General features: G+C 57.4%; 1 protein-coding gene across 7 annotated transcripts in view; it reads left to right on the top strand.

Moving 5' to 3' along the window:
• The window catches only part of RAPGEF1 (Rap guanine nucleotide exchange factor 1), a 136371-nt gene that overhangs the window by 94025 nt on the left and 21479 nt on the right, over positions 1–20867 (top strand). For 3 of the 7 annotated variants that reach the window (XM_018056024.1, XM_018056027.1, XM_018056026.1), the window contains 5 exons: positions 330–513; positions 1607–2107; positions 5669–5871; positions 7864–8022; positions 20392–20661. In XM_018056024.1, the coding sequence (XP_017911513.1) occupies positions 330–513; positions 1607–2107; positions 5669–5871; positions 7864–8022; positions 20392–20661 (1317 nt within the window). The remainder of the gene's footprint in view (positions 1–329; positions 514–1606; positions 2108–5668; positions 5872–7863; positions 8023–20391; positions 20662–20867) is intronic. The other 4 variants (XM_018056030.1, XM_018056029.1, XM_018056025.1 and 1 more) reach the window with 3 other exon arrangements.

The raw sequence follows: 20867 nt of genomic DNA, 5'->3' as shown, positions 1-20867 counted from the left end.
AGTCCCTGTCTTTGGTCACAGGGAGGAGCTCTCTCCCTGGGCAGCCCCCGTTCCTGAGTGGTCCTTCCCTCTGCAGGCTGTGGTGGGGTTCCCTCCCAGGGTGGGGAGACGGGGCCCAGCCCAGGGCCTCCCTCGATCAGAGCACTCACTCCGAGCGCCTGTAGAGGCCCCTTGTCTTGGAGGCGCTGCGTACGTGGTGTTCACTGCCTGCAGCCAGTTTGTGCACATCCCAGTATTTCCTTCGCCAAGTACACGCACCTGCTCCCTCCCCTGGGCTCAGCCGCCACCCCTCAGCAGTGACTTGGGCCTGTTCTCACTTTGCACATGAGGACTTTGACGTGGACTGTTACGCACAGAGACGGCTGTCAGGAGGCAGCCACTCGTACAGCGGTGAGTCTCCCCGCCTGTCACCCTGCAGCAGCATCGGCAAGCTCAGCAAGTCGGACGAGCAGCTGTCCTCTCTGGACAGGGACAGTGGGCAGTGCTCCCGGAACACAAGCTGTGAAACACTAGGTGAGCCATGAGCATGCGTATCACCACCGCCAGCTTCACACTTCCTGGTGGCTCCTGTGAGGTCAGATGGTGAGGCCAGTCGCTGGCTCTGTTGGCTTTAAGTTCATCAGGATCTGAGCCACGGTGTCCTCTTCTACAGAATGAGGATGCCAGAGTCTGTCTCCAAAGGGGGTTGAAAGTTTATTGCAGTAACACTGTGAGACCGCAGAGACATGGCAATGGTCACTGTTGTTACAGTTGGTCCACCAGTGTGTCACTCGACTCCCTTTGCCCAAGGGGAGCCCACGTGCTCAGAGCTGTAAACGGAGGGGAGGGCCCGGGAAGCTTCTGCCAGAGGACGAAGGCGAGTGAGCAGCACGTGCTGACCTCGGGTGGTGGGGCCAGAGAGAGGGGTCTGCGGCAGCGTGGCAGAAGGCGTACAGGGCACTGAGCTGTTCATGTCCTGTGAACTAGACATTTCACTTCTGAGAGTTTTTATCTTAGGAACATAGTCAGAGGTTTATGGGAGGATTTCCATGTAGAGACATTAGTCTCAGCATCATGAAGAGCCTTGGTAGCCTGGGAACAACCTGACCACTCAGTGCAGGAAATCAGCAGACTCATGACACACCCCCTTGGAGAAATAGTATGCAGCTGTGCTAAAAACCAGTCTGAGTTAGCGACCAGTGGACCAAGCCAAGACTGCTTATATGGTGTTTTCTGAGTTCAAAAAACAGTATCCGGGGGAAAAACTTTGCAGGCAATACATCTAGTGGTCAGCAGAGATTATAGTTAGGTTATGGGGCTGTGGGTGAGTTCTGCTTTAGGCATAGTGTTTTTGGCCGTTTTCTACAGTGGCCATGCATGCTTTTCTCTTTTAGGTAAAACTTTTAAAAATCTGGGAAAGTGTGAAGAATAGGCTACGCACCAGTCATACTCCCATCCGGTTTTACTTTTATAAGCAGTGGGAAAGTGTGTCCTATAAAGTAAAGCGGGAGTCTTTGTGGATGAGACGGGGGTGTCCCCTGAGCAGGACGGGTCAGGGAAGAGGAGGGGCCTTTGCTTCCTGCGGGGCCGGGGCTCACGGTGTGCTTTCCCTGTTGTGTGGATGCAGATCATTACGACCCTGACTACGAGTTCCTTCAGCAAGACCTCTCCAGCGCAGACCAGATACCTCAGCAAGTGGCCTGGAACCTCAGCCCGCTGCCAGAGTCCCTGGGGGAGTCTGGGTCTCCATTTCCTGGCCATCCTCTCCAGTTGCCTCTGGGCAGCTGTCCCCAGCCAGATGGGTCCTCAGCCCCCGGGCAGCAGACAGACGTGCCACCAGCCCTGCCCGAGAAGAAGCGCAGGAGTGCGGCCTCCCAGACGTTGGACAGCTCTGGCTGCCGGGCGTCCTACGAGCGACACCCCTCGCAGTACGACAACATCTCCGAGGACGACCTGCAGAACCCAGCCTCCGTCCAGTCCATCCCCTTCACGCCCTTTGCTGCTATTCTTCCCTTTCAGCAAGGAGGTTCCTCAGCCTCTGTCGACTTCGTGGGTGATTTCACTGTTTCTGAATCAACGGGTGACCCAGAAAAACCGCCACCTCTCCCCGAGAAGAAAAACAAACACAGTAAGCTTTTGTTAGGCTGTTGTGGGGTCATGCCTTTTGTGCCCTAAAGTGGTGTTACGTTTATTGAAACGGTAATTCAGAGTCAAACCAATGGCCTCATCGTTTCTGAAAAGCAGACCCACACGTACAGGGACGCCTCCGGGAGCCTTGTGTTGTCAGTCCTGGGGGTCGTTCTTAAAGCCTGGTGAGCTGACCTCTCCTCATGGTCTCAGCAGAACCTCAGGCCTGGTCTCCACAGAGTGTTTGGCCTCTCGTATGGTAGTCAGCTGACCTGGCCTGAACATGTGGTGACCGAGAAAAACGGACCACAGTCTCAGGGCAGCGTCACGGCAAAGCAGGGCAGACACCGTCCCAGGGCCTTTCTGAGGCTCCTGGCAGTATGCAGGAGTCGTTAGAGAGAAGCCCCTGGTCCCACTCTGTCTTCTGCTCACAGACCCTGAAGTATCACGGGATGACTCGAGTCTGGGGTTGCTGCTTGGACCAGAGGCCCTGATACCTGATGTGATCAGGGCCCGGGGGTAGAGCCGAACTTAGGGGGCTTTGTATTCTGAGTGTTTCCTAAGTGTGAGTTGGCCATCCAGTTCCCAAGATGTGTTGTGTGGAATTTGCTTTTCTGCTCGCTCCCCGACTGCTGCACGTGGCCTGGCTCTCTGCCCACCCTGTCCCCATGTCACCTGCAGGGTTCTGCCTTGTTTTCCATGGGCAGACTGGCTGCCACAATCTCTCTGTGTGCAGCCTCGTCAGCCCACCACCCAGGATGCCCTGGCCTTGGTGGGAGCGTCCGGCAGGAGACTGCTGTGACCTGGACGTGGAGCCCACGCTCCAACCCTAGACGAGCGTGTGTGCTTGGCCCATGCCCAGAAGGGTGCCCGCCTAGTGACCGCCCTGGATGCCCCCAGCTCGGGTAGTGGCCTCAGTGTGAAGGGAAAGGTAGCTCCGCGGGGCTGAGGGTGTCATTCCCGTCTGTCATAGAAGTTCCCTCACAGGAAGCCAGGGCATGGAGGAAGCTGCAGACAGAGGTGCCAGGGGCGTTTCCTTCTGCGCCCCTCCAGCTAGCCTGAAAGTCTGACTGGTTTAGCTCTCCAGTTAAGGCAACTTTCTGGTCATTTGAAAGCACTAAGACTGTCCTGCAAACTTGTCTTTGCCTCGGTCTTAATGTTGGAACCCAGGGTGCTTGTGGCGCCGAGCTGTGACCAAGGGGGATGCTCCCGCTCCAGACCGACACGGCTGTGTCCGCCGCGCCCCCGCCCCTGGGCTCCTCAGCTTCCGAGCCGGCCTCCTTTCCTCTCTGGCACCATCACCCCTTCGCTCCCTCCTGGGGCATGCACGGTCACACTGAGTAGGCCAGTACTTACTCCTGACGAAAGCACCTTACCCACTGAGCACACATGTGTACAGAGGCCGCTGACACCCCAGAGCTCCCACCACCCTCTGGAGGAGAGGAGTGCGGGGGTCGGGTCCACACCAGTAGATTGGTGTTAGCAAGAGGGCTTCTACTCCGGGCCACCCCTCCCTGCTTCGTAAGGCCCCCAAGTTCAGTCAGCTCCAGCAGTCACCTCGTCAGAAGCCTCTAGGGTCTTCAGGAAGGTCTGGCTCTGAAGATGGGGCTGGTCCCTCACCGCTGGAAATGAGAAGTAAAGTCTATTCTGATGCCCCCACGTGGGGTGAGGGAGTACACTCCACATGGACGCCCCCGCGCGAGACTGAGGGAGTGTGGGCCACATGGACGCACCACTTGAGAAGAGGGAGTGCGGGCCACACGGACGCCCCGCGTGAGGAGACAGAGTGCTGCCCACACGGACGCCCCGCGTGAGACAGGGAGTGTGGGCCACACGGACGCCCCGCGTGAGGAGAGGGATGCGGGCCACACGGACGCCCCGCGTGAGGAAAGGGATGCGGGCCACACGGACGCCCCGCGTGAGGAGAGGGATGCGGGCCACACGGACGCCCCGCGTGAGACAGGGAGTGTGGGCCACACAGATGCCCTGCGTGAGGAGAGGGATGCGGGCCACACGGACGCCCCGCGTGAGACAGGGAGTGCGGGCCACACGGACGCCCCGCGTGAGGAGAGGGAGTGTGGGCCACACGGACGCCCCGCGTGAGGAGAGGGCTCCAGCGGTGGCACCACGTGGGTCCAGCAGGAAGGAGCCAGCGGCTCTGCTGTGAGGCTGCGCGGTGAGCGCAGGGCCAGGCCTCGCTGCCTGAGGGGCTTCTAGAGAGGAGAGGGTCTGTCCGCCCCACCTGAGCACTTCTGCCTCAGGGTCCATCCCTCTGGAAGAGGAGCTTCCCGACAGCCTCTGTTGGGAGGGAGAGCAGCGTTCGGTGGCCAGAGCGTCTGGCCTACCCTCAGGGCCTCCTCAAGACCCGCGGGGGCTGCAGCCTGCTTCAGCGCGACAGGGCAGGTGCCGGGCCATGGCTTCTGTTCGCTCGCTGGTTCTGTGAAGCGGTGTGCGAGGCTCCAGTGATAGAGCAGCCACCGGAGGCACAGGGTCCCTGTCCTCGGGCAGCAGCTTCCGCCCTCGAGCGAGAAGCAGTCCCCCCCGCCCGCGGAGTCTTTCACCTGAACAGCCTCAGCACCCCCAAACTGTCTTCTCCCGGCTTCTCAAGACGGGCAGCTCCTGGGGTGGGGCCCTCCCGTGCTTCAGGCCCCTTCCTTGCCCGGTTAACACAGCCCCACCCGTGCAGGCCCCCACTGTCTGCGGAGCACTGCCCTGCAGACCCTGGTCCCAGCCCGGGGCTCTGCCCCTCCTGGAAGACTCTTCCGCCCACCCTCACCATGTTCTGGAGAAGCCCCCTCGCCTTCCTGTTTCGCTGTTCTCTGTGGGACACCCCCACCTCGGCCTGTTTTCTGTCTCTCTGGGGAGGGGGTCAGCCCCCACGTGTGAAAGAGCCATTGCTGGCCCCTGTGGAGTGCCAGCACCTCGGTCAGCTCCTGGCGCGTCGCAGATGCTCAGTGACGATCAGATGAATGTGAGAAACCCAGCTAGCTCATGAGGAGCCATGAGAAGGGCCCAGAAGGGACGGAGCGCGGGGCTGAGAGGGGCTCCTGGGGCAGGGACACGGGTGAGGGGCCTCGGTGAACGCCAGTTCATCGGGGCCTGAGTCGCTCAGGCGGGAGCATCGGGCTCTCAGGGCTGCAGGAAGAGCGGCCGCAACAGACGTGCGGAAAGCCCCAGGGACGGTCCAGGAGCTGAGAGCCGGAGGCATGGGCAGGGGGCCCAGCAGCCTGCACCCCAGCCACGGCCCTGCCCTCGACAGGCTGGAAAACCCCGAGGGCTTCTCGGCCAGGAGTGGGTGCGCCCCTGCACTTCTCTAAACACAGGCTGTTTCCTAGCGTGATTCCAGGTTCACGGGACGGAGGGGAAAGGAAGGGAGTTCCCGCAGAGCCTGCCCCCTGCCCCACCCCCATGCCACCCGCTCCTCTAGAGGCCTCGTGACATGCGGGCAGCACCCAGGTCCACGTGGCGGTCACGTGGACCGCCCCGGGCCCTCTCCCGGGCCGCTGCGGGGCGGGCTGCAGTCTGTGCGCCCCTGCCCAGCCCGGTCCCTCTGTGCCCGCAGTGCTGGCCTACATGCAGCTGCTCGAGGACTACTCGGAGCCGCAGCCCTCCATGTTCTACCAGACGCCGCAGAAGGAGCACGTGTACCAGCAGAAGAACAAGCTGCTCATGGAGGTGTACGGCTTCAGCGACGCCTTCGGCGCCGGCGACGCCCCGCACGGGCTCGCCCCGCCCCCCGCCCTGCCCCCGAAGCAGCGGCAGCTGGTAAGTGGGCCCCACGAGTGGCCTGGGCCGCTGGGCCCGCTCTCCTGCTCACATCTCTCCCTGCAGGACTGGCTGCCTCTCCAGAGCAGGCCCCTGCAGCTGGCACTGGCTTGTGCTCAGAATGTTTGCTTTCTCTGTAGACACTTTTTTCTCTCTCTCTCTCTTTTGTGGCTGCAATATAGACTTCCCCGAAAGGAGGGAGTCAATCAGAGCACAGGGCAGGGTCTGTGCGGGGCCATCTGTGGCCTCGATTTACATAGTGGGCCTCACTGCCCAACCACTTGCACCCGCCAGCCGGGGCTGGCCCAGTGAGGACCAGCTCTGTGGAAGCAGGGTGGCTGACACAGAGCTGCTTTGTGTTTTAGGCCGGCACACCCTTCCTCCTTTAAAACCTCTCCTGCGTAGGACTCCACATAGGCAGCACAGAGGGGCCGTCAGGCTGTGGGCAGGCTGGAGAGATGCTGGGACCAGCGGGGGTCACTCGGGTGCACCTCTCAACCCTCTTCTCTCCGCCACCAGCCTCCTAACCACAGGGGCTGTGGTCAGGCTCTAGAAGCGAAGCGCCCCGTCCAGCCAAGCTCTCGAGGAAGGGTGCCCCGGGAGGGCAGTGCATCAGAGCTGCACCTGCTCTTGCCCTCGTGTTGGCTGGTCCGCTCGTCTCAACCAGAGAGGGCCGCCTTCATCCCCTGCAAGGGGACGCTGCCCTGGCTGATCTGGGAGGTAGATGGCCAGGCGGTGAAGGTCCTGAGGTCACTCCTGGAAGCTGCCTGGGCCTCAGCAGTCCTGCGACTGGGCCTTGAGCCCATGCACAGGGGGCTCTGGGGCAGGGGCAGCCTGTCTTGTGGAAGGCGGGCCAGGCTCAGGCTAGGGTCTGGGTTCCAGTCCTGCACTAACCAGCTGTGTCTCCCCAGCTGTGCTCAGGTCTCAGCTCTTCACCTGCCCTGCTCTCCCCACAGACAGCTGAATATGCCCGAATGTGAGTCTCTGTTGTTCACCGCAGACACATAGATGCCTGCCTGAGGGACCCCTGACCTAAAATGTTTAGTTAAACAGCTGGGCCAGTTTCATTGAGATCTGGTTTTCTCAGCCCCTCCTGCTGGGTGCACAGGTGCCCGTTGCCCAGCCCTGGGTGTCCTCTGTGTCCCGTGGTGCCCACAGGAGCTGAGCCCTGAGGAGAGAACCCTGAGGGACGCGCTTGAATCCCAGCCCTGTGAGAGTCACATCGCCTCACCTCAAGGCAGGGTGGCGGTGCAAGGGGCTCTCTAGGGAGAGGCTGCCAGGGAGCCCTGGAGGGTGGGTAACATCCTGTGAACATCCCCTCCCCGTGGCCCCTGTCACCCCCACTTTAAGTAAAGTGAGGCTGAGAGAGCTGGAGAGACGGGCTCAAAGCCCGCACCAGAAGCGGAAGCCCAGACACATGAGACACCCCGTGTATGACTGCTGGGCGCCCCTTCTTCAGTGCCAGTGCGAGAAGTGTGACCCTGTTTTCCAGACAGAAGTGAGCATGACAGGTACACCTGTGGGCCCATGTGCCCTGAGGGCGGCCTGGTTCTAGGTGCTTCACGCGCACACAGCCATCTGCCGGAAACCTGAGGTACAGAGAGCGTCATGTGACGCCTGATGCCAAGCTGGCCCCACGTGGCAAGGCCGAGGTTAGGGCCCAGGCCGCCTGGCTCCTGCTCCACACCCTGAAGCACGGTCGCTCCCACAGAGGAGTGCTGGGGCCCTCAGGAAGCGGAGGAGCTGGGGTGCACATACAGGTCCGCGCGGCTCCTTCCATCTTACCGCCACTTCTTCACAGGAGTGAAGAGGGCATCCGCTCCCCAGCTCGCCTTCGACAGTCGTCCTAGACCCCTAGCTGGGCCGGAAGCCGTCCCTCTCCAGAAGGTGCCGGCCGGGCAGGGGGCAGCCCGCCCCCTCCGTGCGCACGTGCCTGACTGCTCTCTGCTTCTCTCCTTCCCGCCCCATCTCCGCCCTCGCTCCTCTGTCCAGCAGGCCTCCTGTGCTGCTCCTCCCTTCTCCTCTGTCTCCTACTGTGTCCAGCAAACTAAAGTGGCCTTCACCCCCGAGGACGGCAGTGCCGCTCCGGGCATCAGTGTGTCCGTCTCTAACTCCTTTCTCAGCCGGCACGGCAGCTTACCTGTGCCCTCGGTGAGTCGCTCCCTGCACTCGCTACCGGGAACCTGGAGAGCAGGACCTTTCCCTCGTGGCCAATGCCTGCCGACATGCATGCTGCTGCCTGTCGCTGGCTCTAGCCCTCCACAGACCCCAGACAGGAAGGGTGGCCCGAAGGTCGGTGTGAGTGGCTGGGGCGGGTTGGGGTGGGACTCTTAGTGGCCACGCTCAGAGCATCATCACTCAGACATAAACTGGCAGAGATGTTTTGGCCTTTTTATTCTGTTCTCCCACTGGGCATTGGGTCAGCCCTGTAGTGTTCTGTGTTTAAAAAGGAATATTCCTCACGTAGGAAGCAGAGCAGCCTGTATCCAGTATGATGAAGCTGAAGTTAAGAGAGCTGCATCAGTTAGCTTTTACTACCTCTTGCTAATGTAACAAATCACCCCAAAACCTATGGCCTAAAGAGCAGTAACCGTTTGTCCTTGCTGGAAAGTGAAAGTTGCTCAGTCATGTCCAACTCTTTGTGACCCCATGGACTATACAGTCCATGGAATTATCCAGGCCAGAGTACTGGGATGGGTAGCCTTTCCCTTCTCCAGGGGATCTTCCCAACCCAGGGATCAAACCCTGGTCTCCCGCACTGCAGGCGGATTCTTTACCAGCTGAGCCACCAGGGAAGCCTTGCCTAGGACACAGCTTAGCGGCACAGCTGTGCTGATCGGGACAGGCCTGGCTGCCAAGGGCTGGACTCGCCCACATCCCTGGCACCCCAGCGGGAGCTGGTCTGGCAGTGACCCTCCTGACCTGTCCACTGCATCAAGCCAGCCTGGGCTTGTTCACAGGGCAGTCGGCTGGGCTCCAGGAATACAGATGGAAACCTGCAGGCATCATAAGGGCTCAGTGTAGGGCTGGCATGCGTCCTCTGGGCCAGGCCCCAGGCAGTGCAGCCTGGGAAGGAGAGTGGACTCGACCTCCGCTGGGCGGGCCCTTCCGCAGGCCACCCTGTGGAGGTGGGGCGGCAGGAGGAGGGCCGGCTTGCTGTCTGCAGACACGCGGCGCTGACGCCTCAGAGGCCATGCAGGTCTGCTGTCTTCCTCTGGGATCTGCATCTGCTCAAGAACCTGACCGCCCCCACCTCCTGCTGATTCTGTCTAGTGACACCCTGGGTGTCAGGGCTCAGGAAAGGACTCTCCAAGGGAGCTCAGTGGACCCGTCCCGAGGTGACTCTCATCCTCCCAGGCCTCAAGTTCAGTCCTCTGGGGTAGCACTTTTCCTTGCCTCCTCTTCTGTGAATGGGACGATTAAGTAAAATCACAAGAAACTGCTGGGCAGGTAGTAAGCTTGGAACATCTGTTGTTATTGCTCTTGTCTTAGAGTTCTGGGTTCTAGCCTTGGCTTGTTCTGATCCTGTGCATGAGTGCCTCAGCAGATGTCTTCACTTGCTTGGACTGCCTTTGCCCTCTTGAATGACCAGGTTGACCTGGTGACGTCAGAGCCCTCTCCAAGCTTGGGTTCCCAGTGTGGTCTTGTCCATTCTCCGTATTTGGAGCAACCCAGTGCCCAAGTGAAGCTGGTCCTCCCCATTGAGGGGACCTCGGGATGCAGTCTTCCCTTCAGTTCCCAGACCTCGCCGGGCAAGGCAGGACCACTCCCCACCCTCCCTGGCTCTGGTGCACAGACGCCCTCTGTTTCCTCAGCAGCCACCTCTGGCAGCTCTTTTCACAAATCTTGCAAAACTTGGCCTTGAGACAATCCTAGGTCTTGACATTTTTTTTTCCCCTCCCCTCTACAAACAGAAAGTAAGTGTGAGTTTTCCTAAGAATGTCTACAACATCCCTTTTGAATAGTTTGGAGAGAAGACTGAATGAACTGGACTGTATACTGTAGAATTAAAGAGAATTCGAGGACATTTTAATTTAAGCTGGGGTATGAGTATGTCATAATTTTCCCCTCAGCACACAGAGGAGTCTTACAACATCCTGCATCTCAGCACCAGCTCCACAGAGGAGCCTGAGAGGAGTGAGCTAAGAAGGGTGCTTTATTTCACTTGAAGCGAAGCCCCTCCAGGCCTCCAGGAATGTTAGTGATGGCCTAGATATATGGAATACTTGACATCTGAAATGCAGAAACCCCAGGGAAATGATTTAGCGGTAATACCAGTACGTTTTTCATGTATATTCTCTGCTTACATTTGGAGATGAGCGCCAGACAGAGGGCTTTGATGTGCTCTTGGAGCAGCGCTTCATTGCCAAATGTCTTTGTTCCTTCATCCCTGGACTTGGGTCATCAGTCCAGCATGGAATTCCCAAGAACTGCCTCATAGGAAAATAGCAGGTGCCAAATCTGAAGTTCTTTGCCCAGTGGCCTATTACTTCTGCCTTGTAACAGGAAGATTGAAAAGCTTGCCCAGGGAACTGTAGAGCAGTGAACCTGCGCTGATCAGCTTAACATGAAGGAGGTGCTGCAGAGGCATGCCTAGTCACTTTTCCAGGATCCCGCGGAAGATGGGATTTGGTAAGAAAAGAGCCGCTCCCGGTGTGGGTCAGGCAGCCAGGAGGATCCAGGGCAAGCAGGACGGCCCGTTGTCCTTGAGAAGCCCGTGCTAGGGAGTAGGCAGAGTGGGTCAAGTGGAAAGGGGACTCCGGCTGGGGCAGGGCGTGGGCAGCAGGGTGAGGGTCACAGACGTCTGGGGAAGGCTGTGGGCAGTGGGGGCAGGACGGTGTCAGGAGGGGGCGCCGGAGTTGTGGTCTGAAGGCCAGTTAAGGTTTCAGGGAGATGAACGTCAGTGAGGGACCTGCCTGAAGATGGGGAGTAGAAGCTTATCTCAAGTATAAACTCTCAGGACTGAGGCCCAGGGAGAGCGGCTGCAGGGGGTGACAACAGCCCACTGTTCGTGCATCCTGCCCTGCGGTCGAAACCTGCTGCTTCCTCCTGGGTGCTGCCCTCTGGGCTTGGGCCCAGCCTTGACCGCTCTTTCCCGCTTGTCCCCAGACGTGTTCCTGCTCCCGTTCCTGGGAGGTGCCCACCCTCCTCTTCACAATCTTTGTCTGGGTCTGCTTAGCCCCCAGTCCACAGACCCCCTTTCCTTCCTGGCATGCACTGTGATTCTAGGAGACTTGGACAGCTGCTCAGACATGTGGCGTCTAGGACATTAAGACCAGTTGGGTAGAAGAAGGTGTTCAGGGAAATGATGAGCTACTATGAGGCCAGAACGATGTGGAGAGCTAGGTGCAGCCACCCCCGGGCATGGGCAGCTGGCCCCCTTGTGCCTGTTCCAATTCCACCAGGCCTTGTAGTACACCTGCCCCTTGACAGCACGGCTGAGTGTTTGAGTGATGGGCCCACTGAGGTACACCTCTCAGATGTGGCGCCAGCGTCCTCCTCCCACCCCTGGATTCTCCTCCATCACTCGTACCCCCGGCCACCTGCCCTGTCCTTGCTGCGGCCTTGCCTGTGCTAACTGCCCAACTCCCACCTCCCCCCAAACTCCCGTCCCTCCAGCCCCAGTCCTTCCCCCGCCACCCTGGATTCCCACTGCTGTTCCCACTGTGGCCCTTCTTGGGCTTGCATTTTCTCTATTCTGAACCCTGGTGGTGAGAAGTCTTGGAAGCTCTGAGCTGGGTCCGTATTCACTTTACCCTTGACCAACCTATCATTGGGAACCTGTTCATAACCATTAGGGTTTCCAGTCCTCTGGACATTACAACACTGATGTTACAAAAGCCACCTCCCTCTAGGCCTGTTCTTTCTTGGCTCACCGATATTAACTGTCACCAAGAGATAAAGCTGGATGCTAGGACTCTGTTGAAATATTTTCTTTACTATCTTGGCTTCCAAAATGATTCTGGAGAATCAAAACTTCTAGAAGACCCAAAAGAAGAACTTCAGAAATACCCATAATGACTGTCCTCTGTTTTTAAAAGTCTCTCGGGTAAGAAAGTCGTGTGTGTCCTGTTGAGGACTTCAGTTTAAATGGAGACGGTGGGTGGAGCTGCTGGCTGTGACCCTCTGAGAGCCGGGCCGGGCTTCCACGCTGCAGCACACGGGCTCTCCTAGGACCTGCCCGGGGGTGGCTCACCCTGTCTGCCCCCTCCTCAGTCTCCGGTCACCAGCCATCACCGAGACGAAGGCATCTAACAGGTGGAAAGGCCAAGCAGGGAAGGAGAGGGAGGCAGGAAGGAAGATTGTGGACCACAGCAGGTGTGCCCTCCTGCTGGTTAAGTAGCCCCCCGCCTCCCTGACTCTGTCCCCTGTGTCTTTCTGACATCGTCTTTTCCTCACTGGCTTCCCGCCTTCTCAGAGCAAACTTACTCTGAGAGAAGAGGGAGGGTCCATGGGCAGTACCAAGGGCCCAGGGCAGGCAGGTTCATCTCTGAGCTGACCTCTCTTCGGCTCTTTGTTCTGTTGCCTGCCCGACCTCCCAGGGTTTGCTAGAGAGCGGCCCCCAGCACCATCAGCAGCGAGGAAAGCAGGGCTGTTTTGCCAGCCACGCAGGAGTCTTTGCAGGCCCCTCTGAGTCTGGCCTGAGATCTTCGCAGCCTCTTCCAGTCTGCTGGGTCCTTGAAATGCGATGTGGCTCCTCCAGAATGTTCCTCCTGTGCCTTTCTGCCCTTCCTCAACAACAGGTGCCCATGTGGCCAGCGCATCCCTGAAGTGTGACCTCCAAGTTCACTGCCGCTCCGAGCCCAGACACTGCCTTGTGAGAAGGAGGCGTGGGCGGGCCAGCACTCCTGTGGGATCCTGATCCCCTCAGGTAGAGGTAGAAGCCTGGCTGTGTGTCAGGCCCCCACCCTGAGCCCAGGGTGAGCCTGCCTCGCCTGCGGTGGACACCCAAGGGCCAAGGACCGGGGCTTAGGGATCTTGTCCTGGGGGCTCGCCAAAGCAGCTGCTCTGCCCCTGCTGTTTCTGTCCTTCCTAAAGACTCCCTGACTCTTGTTGGTGCTCGTGTCATTGTGGACAGCTCTCGCAGACTAGCTTCAGACAGGAACTTTCCTGCCTCCCCTCGCTGATGACGACGCTGACCTAATGTAGTCTGTGACAGTCTTACTGGTCAGGGGCCACAAGGCCCCCAGGCCCTTAGGAAGGTCCTGTGTGCGCTGATGGCTGCCTTTACTCTTGAGATTTCAGGCTGCTTGTCAGCTTGCCAGGGGCTCTTCTTCCTGTTCTGTGATGGAACGTTCACCCACGTTCTGGAGACAGAGACACCAGACTAGAGAAGCTGGACCACTAGCTAAGAGGGTTAAGTCAGAGCTGAGGTTAGAATCAGACCCCCATCATGAAAAGTACAGCGTCAGGTTGACGTCTATGAATTGCTCAATGGCCAGTAAGCGTTGAGACCCGAGAAGGCTCGGGAGAGAGAAAAGCCTGTGCACGGGCTGGACGTCGAGAGACACGCTTTCTTCATCCTGACAGTGTTCTGACGCAGGACAGAGTGTAGCCGCAGGCTCTCCATAGGGCGCTAAGGGTAGGTGTGAGTTAGAGCCCCTGTCGTGCTGCGTAAAGCCACACTGAGTGAGAAATAGTGGAGTTGTGTTTCTAGAACTGAATTCAGATCACTGTGGAATCCGTACTAAATCTTCCTATGAAGAGTTGACGTTATCAAGGTCAATGTTTGTTTCTTTAGTGCAGAGAAGCATTTCTTAAAATGAAGTCATTTCCTTATGTACTTTTGACAGCACTGGGTCTCTGTGGCTGTGCAGGCTTCTCTCTGATGGCAGTGAGCGGGGTCCCCTCTGGCGCTCGCGCTTCTCACTGCACTGGCCCCTCTCGTCGCACTGGCTCTAGGACGCACGGGCTTCAGCAGCCGTGCCGCATGGGCTCCCTGGTTGTGGTCCCCGGGCTCTGGAGCTCGGGCTTAGTTGCTCTGCAGCGTGTGGGGTCTTCCTGGAGCAGGGATAGGGCCTGTGTCTTCTGCACTAGCACGCAGATTCTTTCTCACTGAGCCACCAGGGAAGCCCTGAGGTTAATATTTAAGGAATATACAGAGCCTCCAAAGGTGTATTGGAGGTTCTCACAAAAATACAATTAGCCATGAAACCATTGGCCAAAAATGTAGTGTTCTTCAAGGAAGATCTTGTGATTCAAATGCAGGAGTCTGAAGCGCGAGAGGAAGCGCAGTAGGGTTCTGCTTTCACCTGCCCTAAGATTCTCCCGAGCGGACATTTTTGTTCTTCTGTATCCTTTGTTGTAGAATTACAAATTAGAATTTTAAATGAATTCAAAAAGAGAGAAGGCATTTTTTGCACACGTGTGACGTCGATGCCGCCTTCCTTGGGTGAGCTGAGTGCTGGCTCCTTGTTCCCACGACGGGACCCACAGCAGTGTCTCTCCTCTCCTTGAGCACAGGAGCTCTCAGCATCGGCCTCTGACCCTGCCACTTGGCTTCAGAAACTCTGCTTCTGACATTATCTAACATGTAGTAGTTATAAATGAACACAGGCACCTCAAAGAAGGAAGTTTTCTCCGGGCCTAAGACGGCTTTTGTAAACATGTAGTTGACTAGGCTCAGGAAGGAGAGAGGAGACAGGCAGTCTTGTGGCCAGTTTGCCCCACGGAGTGAGAAGAACCGTTATCAAGGGTCCTTCCTGGTGATCTCAGAATGGTCATGTCCCTTCTGAGAACCAAATAAGATGTGGTTGTTTCCAGGAGATCCCTCCCCAGGAGATCAAGGCTGTGTGTTTTGCATCGGCTCAAAGCTTTACTTCCTTCCAAGAGAAATAACTGAGGCCCATATTGTGTGGACACTTGCCGGCCCTGTTTGAAGGACGCTTCCGCTGAGCCCCCAGCTCACTATAGGAGAAGAAAGCCCAAACCACCCTCAAATTACAGCTCCTTTGAATATGTTTTCTCCCAAATGATGGATAAAACTTTAAGCCCCCAAACAAGCTGTCCAAGAGCGTATCTGTTTTTGCCAAGTAGTGTTCAAACCCCTGAAGTCACAAGCCTCGCTGGAGCCAAGGGTGTACAGTAATGACTGATCTCTGGCGGCTTCTTCACCCCTGAACACTTGGGGCCACGGTCAGTCCACTCACTCAGACGAGTGCATTTCCCGTGATTGGCAGGGCTGGGTGCTCTCCAGAGCGTGGGGCCTGTGTCACCATGGAGTCACTGTGATGATTGGCAGGGCTGGGTGCTCTCCAGAGCTTGGGGCCTGCCCGAGCCACCCTGGAGTAGCCGTAACGGTCAAGGTCCTCTGGCCTGCAGCTCCAGCCCTCGGCTGTTGGCACGCTGACCGCCTCCTCTGGGCCCCGGCCCTCTGATAATCACAGGGATTAGATGGAATGTCTGTCATGTTGAGGAATCAGAGGTTTTCTTATGAAGATCTACTTTCCTGCTTTCTTGCCAACAGTGCAGGGCCTGTCCCTAGTCATCTTTCATGCCAGGATATAATGGAAAGGAAGTGGCACTGAAAACTGGTGCCTGGCCAGCTTCAGGAAGCTCTGCTACCTAGCACATGACTGGCCACCCATCAAGGCAGTCTCCCTCCTCCTTCACACCCAGGAGACTCAGTGGTTCTTTCAGGTGTGTACTTCAAAGAGTGGGTTGGTGGCTCCTGTGTCTCTCACGAGGGTAGATCCTTGCTCTACGTGTCTGACGTGTATGTCAGGCCTTTGCCTCTTGCAGGCTGGTCATCGCTTGGGTGGCCTCTGAGCGGAGCGAGCAGACCAGACCCTGCAGAGCTGCAGGATCGCAAGCTTAGGGCCTGTCGAGTGCCCAGAGTGCTCCCTGAGTGTGAGGGGGCTGACCCAGCACCATCTCTGTCGAGCTGAGCCCAGCTGTGGCTTACTAGGTCCACGGCTGCCCCTCCGGCCTGTCTCTGCATCTTCGTAAGGAGGATTGTAACTTGGTGCAGAGTAAATGAGGTGGTTCACATAAAACCTTCAGCACCTCCTCTGCCCAGCAGGACACCTTCAGTGAGAATAGCTGCCATCCCCACCATCATGAGATGGCTCTTGCTGGCACTTTGACTGTGAGATCAGGGCTGACGCGGGGGGCCAGGTGCCCCTCCTCCTCCCCAGAAGTCACTCGAGCACGTATAGATCTTCCGCAGAAACATGCCGCCTCCCAACAGGCAGCCCGTCCCATTATAGACTCTTGGGCCCAGACAGTCTTACTCCAGCTATAAATAAAAATTCTTGCCGCGGAGCGCAGCAGTGAAGCCCGGCACCAGCCAGATCCTAAAATAGATTCCAGGCTGCGGTGAAGGCGTGTTTTCTGTTCCATGGCCAGCCCTGCATTCTCCCTGCCCTTGTGAAATAAATGTGATCTTAAAGGGCCTGGAAACACTGCTCGGGGGAGGCGATGGATACTGGATTTGTTGACTGCGGTACAAGCATGAGCTTGCAGGGCCAGGGAGGGACCGGCCTGGTGGTGATTAGAGAGCAGCCCTGTGTCTCCCCCGCACCCCCTACCACCACTGCTGCCCCCTGAAGGTGATGTTCAGGCCTGGCTGCTGTCCCAGCAGGACCGCATAGCTAGAATACCAGAGCTGAGCCCAGGCAGCCTGGTTATTGCTGAGGGAAGGAGGGCAGGGCAGCCAGCCACTCTGTCCCAGAGACGTGCACCCTCCTTCCCTTCTCCCTGGTGGCCGCCCCTCTCCTCTGCCGTCCTCACCCTCAGTGGCCTCTCCTGCGGACCCGTACCTGCACAGCCCAGGCAGCTTGTCCACGACCCCCCGCGCCCGCCGTCGAGACACTGCTGAGTCAGGCGACATTCTGGGCACCTTGGTTAATAACAGCATTAAGATCCATTCCTAAGCATTCCCTCATTCAGTAAGTATGTACTGAGTTAATTAAACACCTTGGCTCTGTTTCTCAAGGCGCTCCTGAGGGTATTTCGGAGGGCAGGAGAGGAGAGCTGACGCTGATTGCTTGTCACCCAGCCAAACTTCCAGGGCGTCTCGGTAAACGCACACAGAGCCCCTGGGAGGGGAGAACTGCTGTTCCCATCCCTGCTTTAGAGAGGAGGAGACAGGCTCCAGAGCTCACACCCCCTGCCCGGGTCACACTGTATGACTTGTGCACGTGCCCTCTCAGCAGTTGTCTCAGCTCCCAGAAAAGGCACCCGCTGTGTGTGTGTGTGTGTGTTCTAAAAGGTCTTGTAGGTCTTCATAGAACCGTTCAACTTCAGCTTCTTCAGCGTCACTGGTTGGGGTATAGACTTGGATTACTGTGATATTGAATGGTTTGCCTTGGAGATGAACAGAGATCATCCTGTCGTTTTTGAGATTGCATCCAAGTACTGCATTTCGGACTCTTGTTGACCATGATGGCTACTCCATTTCTTCTGAGGGATTCCTGCCCGCGGTAGTAGATATAATGGTCATCTGAGTTAAATTCACCCATGCCAGTCCATTTTAGTTCGCTGATTCCTAGAATGTCGACGTTCACTCTTGCTATCTCTTGTTTGACCACTTCCAATTTGCCTTGATTCATGGACCTGACATTCCAGGTTCCTATGCAATATTGCTCTTTACAGCATCGGACCTTGCTTCTATCACCAGTCATATCCACAGCTGGGTATTGTTTTTGCTTTGGCTCCACCCTTCATTCTTTCTAGAGTTATTTCTCCACTGGTCTCCAGTAGCATATTGGGCACCTACTGACCTGGGGAGTTCCTCTTTCAGAATCCTATCATTTTGCCTTTTCATATTGTTCATGGGAAGAATACTGAAGTGGCTTGCCATTCCCTTCTCCAGTGGACCACATTCTGTCAGACCTCTCCACCATGACCCGCCCATCTTGGGTTGCCCCGCGGGCATGGCTGTTTCACTGAGTTAGACAAGACTATGATCCTAGTGTGATTAGATCGACTAGTTTTCTGTGAGTACAGTTTCAGTGTGTCTGCCCTCTGATGCCCTCTTGCAACACCTACCATCTTACTTGGGTTTCCCTTACCTTGGGCGTGGGGTATCTCTTCACGGCTACTCCAGCAAAGCGCAGCCGCTGCTCCTTACCTTGGATGAACTCCGGGAGTTGGTGATGGACAAGAGGCCTGGCGTGCTGCGATTCATGGGGTCGCAAAGAGTCGGACATGACTGAGCGACTGAACTGAAATGTGTGTGTGTATGCACGCACAGGTGTGTAAGTTAGGGCTGAGTTACTGCAGGGCCCATTCCAGTGCTCTATGCGTTTTCCTGCTTCAGGGATTTGGGGGTGTCAGTGAGCACGCATCAGGACCCCAGAGCCGGGATTTGACCTGGTTCGTTCTGACTGCTGTAACAGATTACTGCAGCCTGGGTGGCTTATAACAGCAAGTGTGTTTCTCACAGCTCCAGAGGCCAGCATGGTTGGGCGAGGCCCTCTCCCTGGTCACGGACTTTTCTTCGTCCTCACATGGCAGAGGGTAGAGCCTCTTTTCTGTAGCACAGACCCTAGCATCTGGGGGGGTGAGGATTTCAATATACAAATTTGGGGGGGCACCGACGTTCCGACCATAGCAGCACTGAAGGTGGGTTGTGAGCGAGGTAGTCGTGGCCAAGGGAGAGGCGCCTGTGTGCGGGAGTGAGTGTCCGGCAGGCCTGGGAGCCGGACTCCTGCGGGAGTCTGCAGCCACTGCCTCAGTGTGGCCGGCGCAGGGGTCCCTCAGACGGTCTCCCAGGACCAGCCGGGCCGTCCCCTCCCTTGGCTGATGCACTTCACTCGCGGTCTCCTCCGGGCACCTTCTCGGCCAGTGAGAGCGCCTCCCTGTGGCTGTGGGGGGAGCACACTCCAGAGGTGAAACAGCCCCCAAAGCCAGACGCGCCACCCCCAGCAAGGGCCTGGCTTGGACCGCTGCTCTGAGAGGTCAGATGGAAGGCAGCGGCTACTGGCCCTGAGTAGGGTGCCCCATGGACGCTCAGGCCCCACGGCCCCAGGGGGAGGACAGCTGAGCCAGGGCTCCGCCGCCACGGGCTTCTCCCCAAAGAAGGCACGTGGACAGATGGGACCAACAGGAGCCCAGGCTTCATTGTCGAGCTGTGCTTCTTCACTTGCTCCCCTGTGTGTCTGGGCTGGCCTTGAGCTTCTGAGTTAGATGGGAGTAAGATGTGTGGGCACAGTCAGTTTCTAGACAGGTACCCTGGGTCGGATATAAACCAACAGCCATGGGGCTCATGGCCTCACCAAGGAGCAGGGGAGCTTTGAACTCTGATCCACAGCCCGAGGAGGCTGGTGGGGGGCAAAGGGGAGTATGCCTGCTCCTTGTGTGACAGCAGCTCTCCCCTCAGGTTGAAGTGTAGCTTTAGAGAAATGCTAAAGGGATGAGTGGCTTTAGCCTCTCGTTAGTTTAAGTCTTCATTTCCTCTTGCTTCATGGATTTCAAAAATCCTGTGCCAGGTATTCCCTGGCAGTCCAGTGGTCAGGACTCCTTGCTTCTACTGCCAGGGGTCCAGGTTTAACCCCTGATCAGGGAACTAAGATCCCACACGCCTCACACAAAAAAATCCTATGCCAAAATGTAGAGAGGACAGCTGAGCAAGCGGTGTGCCAGTTTTTTGGGGCAGGCTTTTGTCAAGTTCCAGCCCCTCGTGGTGGGAAGTGAGCCTGGCGGGGGCTCCAAACTCAGCCCCTGCTACACATTCGTCCCCGTTTCTCCACAACAGTGGGCAGGCCTGGCCACCCCAGGGGACTGTTAACTGGTGGTCTCCAACTCTCCTCCTATAGCGCAGCCCGGGCCCGAGTCTGCGCTCACGGGCTCTGGTCTCTGCCCAGCCTGACCTCAGACTTTTCTTTCATGATGGGACCCTCGGAGAATGGAGCCTTGCGGTCCTAAGGGGACATCAGAGGCATGGCACTTCATCTGTTAAAGAAAGGAAAAAGATGGGCAGAAAGGGAAACTCAGAAATTTTTAGTGTTTTGGGAGCACGATTCTTTCAACCATGTTTAAGGCTTATCACTTCCCTTCCAAAAGGATTTGAAGTGACTACAATATTGAAAAGGCTTGCAGTATTTGACTTTCAAGAACTAAAATCAGAGAGATTCATCAAAAAGAAAGTCAAAATGAGTAAATGTGACCAGGTATCTGCACACGCTCGGTTGAGTCATGAGGTTCCTGGAAGGACAGTCTGTGTAGACGGGCCTGCATAGGTTCAATTTTCTGACAAACAGAGGATGGGACACCCCCCACACACACAGTGTGGGGTAGGGGCTTGCTCTCCTTGGAGGGGCACCGCGTCCCGCCCTGTAGACACTGAGGACGGCTCTGGGTGGTCTTCAGGCTCTTCTCAAGGGGCTGCTGAGCCAGGGTGGGGGGACCTCCAGCCAGAGGGCCACAGGGGTGGTTTGGCCTGAGTGGTGTCCTCGTTCGAAAGACTGTGATCGGCCCGTCACGGCTCAGCCGAGTTAATCTAATGACTTTTTCTCTTGTCTGTTTTCTTCTTCCCTCCTCTCATGTTCGTGTCTGTGTTCCACTCTGACTCTGTAGTACAAGTCCGTGTTTAGGTCCTACTCGCAGGATTTCGTGCCTCACAGCCAAGCTTCCGTCCAGCCTTTCCTTCCGTCTACCTCCTCTTCCTCTCCACACTTCCCACCTGTCCACCAGTCTCAGAGCTCTGACTTAGCCGTGCCGCCCGTGGCCAGTCTGCCTCCCAGCACCCTGGACGGGCCTCTCTCATCTCAGGAGAGCAGCTTTCACGGGAACACTGTCTGCCTTCCTTCCGAAACCTCTTTCACTGACTCGCCCCAGACGCCTTCGGTGAGAACTCAACACACACACCTCCACGCGGGGCTGCACATCCCGAGAAAGCCTCCGCCCACCCTCACTGTCGAGGCCGTTGCTGGCGTGGGCCCCGTCGCGGTGTGGCTGGGCTGAGGGGTGCACAGGTCCCCCTGGTGAGATGGTAGCCCGTCAGCTTCCAGAACGGAAATGAAACCTTCCGTGTGGATTCCCAGCAAACTAGG

The sequence above is a fragment of the Capra hircus genome, chromosome 11 (assembly GCF_001704415.2).
Source record: "Capra hircus breed San Clemente chromosome 11, ASM170441v1, whole genome shotgun sequence".
In the NCBI taxonomy this organism is placed as follows: Eukaryota; Metazoa; Chordata; class Mammalia; order Artiodactyla; family Bovidae; genus Capra; species Capra hircus.
Note: the sequence above shows the minus strand (reverse complement) of the source record. Positions and strands in the feature narration are given on the sequence as shown.